The sequence below is a fragment of the Belonocnema kinseyi genome, chromosome 7 (genome assembly GCF_010883055.1).
Source record: "Belonocnema kinseyi isolate 2016_QV_RU_SX_M_011 chromosome 7, B_treatae_v1, whole genome shotgun sequence".
Lineage (NCBI taxonomy): Eukaryota > Metazoa > Arthropoda > Insecta > Hymenoptera > Cynipidae > Belonocnema > Belonocnema kinseyi.
The window spans coordinates 38,806,630-38,812,535 of NC_046663.1; the positions used below are offsets into that span (position 1 = coordinate 38,806,630).

Below are 5,906 nucleotides of genomic sequence, written 5' to 3' on the forward strand. Positions count from 1 at the left end.
ATTGAAAAATGTTAGTACCTTCATTTTCATACGTGTAAATTATTGAGCATTTGAATACATAATTTGTTAATTAAAAACTTTTAAATTTCAATTTTAAAAGTTCAAAATTTAACTGTTCCACTTTGAGTTATTTCAGTTGCAACTCAGTTTTTATTACCTCAAGTGGACATTTTTTTAGCTTTAGTATTCCATTTTTCAAATTTCATTGACCGTGAAAAATGTTTGCGAACCGGGAAAAAGCCGGGAAATGACCAGGAATTTATTTCGTCGATTAAAACGGCCACCCTGTTTAACTATTCGATTTTTTTTTAAATTGATAGATTTTTTATAGAAATTTAATTTTCTTGTTTTAAAATTCATCTGTTTGGGTGAAAAGTCAGCTATTTGGTTGACAATATATTACATTTGTTTAAAAATTTATTTTATTTGGTTGAAAATTTATTTCTTTTCTTGGAAAATGGTCTTTCAAATTTTCGGACTTAGAACTCCACGTTTTCGCAGGAAATTCGTTACTTGACTTGAAAATTCAACGTTAGGGATATTTTTTTCTTTATGTGCTGCTAAAATATTTGTTGGTTAAACATTCAACTCTTATGTTGAAAAATTAGTCTATTTTGATTGAGGATCCAACTCATTTGTTGAAAAATCTTCTTTTTTTGTTTAATTCAAATATTGTGTTGGCATTTTTTTGGTTGGAAATTATCGTTGTTTAAGAAAATGTAATTCTTCAATTTTTGTTGAATAGCGATCTTTGTGAGTTGAGAGCTCAATTTTTTTTTTTTAAATTCATGTTTTGTTTGTTTGGTTAAAAATTCTTTTTTAATTAACATAAAATGTAATTCTCAAATTTTATTGTTAAAAATCGATCTTTCTTAGTTGAGAGCTCAACTATTTTTTTGAAAGTTCATGTACGTGATGTATATCTTACTTACTTTATAGATGCCCACTTCACAAACTTTTTTTCAAATCAGCATTATTGATCTTCTAGGTGTAAGGTTGCATTTATACCTAAAAGAAATATGTCTAGGTGTCAGGAAAAATGTAAATTTGGCCAGGAAAATTAGAAAAAAATGGTCAGGAAAAGTTAGGGAATTTCGAAATTGGGATTTTTTGTCAACCGCGATTAATTTTCAGTCGAATTAAATCTGAAATTTGTTCTTTTTGTTTAGATTTGACAAGAGAAATTGAGGAATTGACTAGGGAGGGTGTCAATTGAAAGGACAAGTTTAAGTAAGGAATTGCGGGCCCCGGAGGACTTGAGAAAAGATGCAATTTCTGAGAGAGGAATGATAGGATGCAAGAGGGTAGCACCGCCGTGGCGTTAGCGATGGTGACTCCTGGTTACGATCAGGACCCAGCCAGCGGGGTAGCCGATTACACCACCCATCAGGACCAGGCTCAATTCGAAGCCGACAAACGTGCTGTTTATAAGCATCCACTTTTCCCATTGCTCGCGTTACTTTTTGAAAGATGCGAGCAAGCAACGCAAAGTTCCGACAACTCGACGTCCGAAAGTTTCAACATGGACATACAGGCTTTCGTCCAGCATCAAGAAAGAGACCGAAAGCCTTTCCTGATCAATGACCCAGAGATTGACGGCTTGGTAAATATATTTTTTGCTTTTTCAAAATTAATCAAATTCAAAATTCTATTCGCAATTCATAGAAAAATTCAATTGACATTGAATTTATTTTTTCACCGGGAATTTTACAAATTTTTAGAAAAACAAGTTTGATTTCAACCTTTTTTTTTTAAATAATTAGTTGAATTTTCATCTTTTGCAATTAGGGTAAAGTTCAGATTTAAATTTATTTATATTATGTGAATAAATATTTAAGTTTAATTTGCTAATTTAATCATTATTTTTAATTCAATTAAATTTATATGTATATTTTAATAATATTATTAAAAATTTTTAATTTGAAATTATATTTTAAATTACATATTTTAAATATATTAATTTTATAATAATAATTTTAAAGTTTATCCCTTAAAATTTTTCAAGCAATTATTTTATTTGTATATTTATAAAGAATTATTTAATGAATTAAATTCATTTTACAATACGTAACTCAAAAATCTTTGACTTACAAATTTTCCATTTTGGATTTTAAGTTTTAAGCGTAGATTTTTCATTTCAAGAATTTTAAAATGCAGTTTTAAAGTCTTTAAAAATTAAAAATTAGTGGCCTTTGAAATCGACGAATTTTGATTAAAAAAAACCTTTTTACTTGATGAAATGTGTATATGAATTAATGATTTTAAAATTTAATTGTACTTTAAATTTAAAAGGTGAATAATAATCAATTTTACAAGAGGATTCGGAATCAGTTGAAAATTTGAAGAATTTTTCGATTTTAACGTTAAAAATTAAACTCTTTCAATTTAAAAGGCTTAGTAGTTAAAAACATGTAAATGACGGATTGAAACATTATAAACTATTTTCAATTTTAGAATAACTTCGAAATAATATATAATAATTAAAGGGTTTTAAAAGGTTTTTATCGAGTTTAAAATATTGCCTTAGTGTAAAATTTGAAATGTTTTAATTAAGAAAGATAACAATTGCCAACTATTTAGAAATATTTTATTGCCTTTTTAAAATTAGTAATTTTAAATGAAATATTCAAAACTGAACAAAAAACTAAAGTTTGAATGTTACGATTTTAATTGTTCTATTTGAAAAAAATTTAAATCACAAGTAAAATTGTTGAATTTTGATGTATAATAAATATTCCTGGAAAAAATTCAAGTACTTTGAAGAGATATTTAAATGGTCTGAAAAGATTCAAAATTTGAAATGATTTCATATAATTTAAACGTACTGTTTTGCATATACCGACAAAATTCGGCTATTGGTACAGAAATTTCGGTACAAATAACCCACGACCTAATTTAAAACAAAATATAGATTTTTGCAGATTTCTAACAATAAATTAAGAATTGTTTTAAGTATTATGTGAAAGGCTTCAAAAGAATAAAAAAATGTTCCTAAGATTCTTAGGAACATTGAAAATAATTTTTTGTTTTGAAAAATTAATTTTAAGAAAATACTTAAAGAGATTTCAAAAGAATCACAAAATTACCAAAAATTAATCTGTTAGATTTTAAGGAAATATTTTTTATTTGGCAAGATTACAAAAAAAATAGGAATAGTTCAATTAATTTTAAAATATGTTTAGAAATTCGGAAAAAAATTCGAAATAATTTCAAATTTGAATAAATGCAAATATCAGGATTCCAAGGAAAATGTAAAATGACTTTTTATTTTAAAAATTAATTTTAGGGAATATTTAAGAAGATTTCCAAAATTGTCAAAAATGAATCTGGAAGATTTTAAGGAATTATTTATATTTTGCAGGATTAAAAAAAACGGTATGAAAATTTTTAGGAATAATTGGAATTATTTTAAAAAAATTTTATTTTACAATGTATAACGCAAAAATCTTTTACTTAAAAAATTTTCCATTTTTATTTTTAAGTGTACATTTTTAATTTAAAGAATTTTAAAATGCAGTATTGAAGACTTGAACAATTCAAAAGTAAAAGCGCTAAAATCAGTCCAAAATTTAAGAATTTCCAGATTTCAACGTTAAAAATTAAACGGTTTCAATTTAAAAGTCTTAGTCATTAAAGAAATGTGAACGTCTGATTGAAACTTTATGAGCTATTTTCAATTTTTAAATATTTTTGTAATAATATATTCGTAATTAAAGGTTTTTATTAAATTTAAAATATTGTTTCAGTATAAAATATTCAATTTTTAACAAATTCAAATTTTAAATTTTTAAATTAAGGATAAGAATAATTATTGGATATTTAGCTACAATTTGAGTTACAAGTTTAGTAGTATTTGAAAAATGTTTCATTTGTGAGTGAAATTGTTGAATTTTGATGTATAAATAATAATTGAACACTTATTGTTTGCAAAAAAAATTTGAGTAATTTTAAGATATTTAGAATTTTCGAAAAGATCTCAAATTATCATGCAAATTTTTTTAAATTTCCTTAAAATCTTCCAGATTCTTTTTTTTACAATTTTCTATATCTGTTAAAACCTTTTTAAATATTCTCTTAAAATTATTTTTCAAAATGAAAAATTATTTTTAATTTTCCCTGGAACCATAATAAATTTAACAACTTGGGCAAAACTGAAACTACTAAAATTATCTGAAAACGTAACTTTTCCATTTTTTAAAGATTTATCTTATTTTTTAGTTCATTTTTGTTGGTTAAAAATGCATCACGTTCGCGGAAATTAAATTTTTTGCTGAAAAGTCTTATTTTTTGTTTGAAAATTTAATTTTTGTAGAGAAAATTCATCTTTTGGTTTTAACGTTCAACAATTTCGATATATTTTTCTTTCTTTTCAGATGAAATCTTTTTGGATGAAAATTTAACTCTTTCTTTGGAAATTTATCTTTTTGATTTGAAAATTCACATGTTTTAGTAAAATTTTTATTTTAGTTGGAAAAAAATTGAACTGTTTGGTTAAGAATTTCAGAATTTTTTAAAAAATTCATCCTTTTTGGTTGAAAAAATTCGTCTTTTTGGATTGGAAATTTAATTCTTTTAGTATAAACTTAATTTTAGTTGAAAAATTCATATTTTGATCTTTAAAAATTAACTGGAATCTTTTTCGGGTGAAAATTCAACAATTTGTTTGAAAATTAGTATTTTTATTTTGTTTTTAATAAAAATTCATCTTTTTTGAGGGAAATTAAATTTTTGTTTTGATGAAAAAAGTAACTATTTGGTAGAGAATTAAACAATTTTGTTAAAAAGTCATTCTTTTTGGTTAAAAATTAGACATTCGACTTTTGAAAATTAAATTTTTTTTCGTAGAAACTTATTTCTTGTTAAAAAATTGATATTTCGACCGTGAAAAGTAAATTGAAATGATTCTTCTTTTCTTGAGTATTCAACTATTTTGTTTAAAAGATTTGGTTGAATAGTTTGTTAAGAAATCATGTTAAAACTTTAATTATTTTGTTAAAAATAAAATTTTTTAAATTTAAAATGGAACTGCACGGGTAAAACTGAAACTACTCAAATTAACTGAAAAAGTAACTTTTCCACTTTTTAAAGATTCATATTTTTTTAGTTCATTTTCTTTGGGTAAAAATGCATCACTTTTGTGGAAATGTAATTGTTTGCTGAAAAGTCATATTTTTTGTTTGAAAATTAATTTTTTTTTAGAAAAATCGTCTTTGGCTTTAATGTTCCACAATTTAGATACAATTTTCTTTCTTTTTGGATGAAAATTTAATTAGATCTTTTTGATTTGAAAATTCACCTGTTTTAGTAGAATTTTGATTTTAGTTGGACAAAAATGCAACTGTTCGGTTGAAAATATAGCAATCTGGTTTAAAAGTCATACTTTTTCGTTAAAAATTTTACTATTTGGCAGAAAATCAACTTATTATTTACAATTATTTTTTTGATCTTGAAAAATTAACTGGAATCTTTTTTTGGGTGAAAATTGAACAATTTGTTTGAAAATTAGTTTTTTTGTTTTATTTTTAATAAAAATTCATCTGCTATGAGAGAAAATAATTTTTTTTTATTGAAAGGTAACTATTTGGTAGAGAATTAAACAATTTTGTTAGAAAGTCATTCTTTTTGGTTAAAAATTAGACTTTTTCGTTTGAAAATTAAATTTTTTTTCGTATAAACATATTTCTTGTTCAAAAATTGATACTTTGATCGTGAAAAGTAAACTGAAGTCTTTCTTAACAGAAAATTTAACTTTTTTATGAAAATCGCCACTTTTTGGTTAAAAATGATTATTATTTTCTTGAGTATTCAACTATTTTGTTTAAAATAAAAAAATTTAAATTGAATAATTTGTTGAATAATTTGAAATAATTTAATAATATAATAATAAATATATTAAATATTTATAA

General features: G+C 23.5%; 1 protein-coding gene across 4 annotated transcripts in view; it reads left to right on the top strand.

Moving 5' to 3' along the window:
* LOC117177221 (homeobox protein Meis1-like) overlaps window positions 1-5,906 on the top strand; it is a 77,544-nt gene that overhangs the window by 34,116 nt on the left and 37,522 nt on the right. For all 4 annotated transcript variants that reach the window (XR_004467680.1, XM_033367774.1, XM_033367773.1 and 1 more), the window contains exon 2: window positions 1,170-1,603. Coding sequence is in view for 3 of the 4 variants with exons in the window: in XM_033367774.1 (XP_033223665.1) it covers window positions 1,295-1,603 (309 nt within the window). In the remaining variant the exon portion in view is untranslated. The remainder of the gene's footprint in view (window positions 1-1,169; window positions 1,604-5,906) is intronic.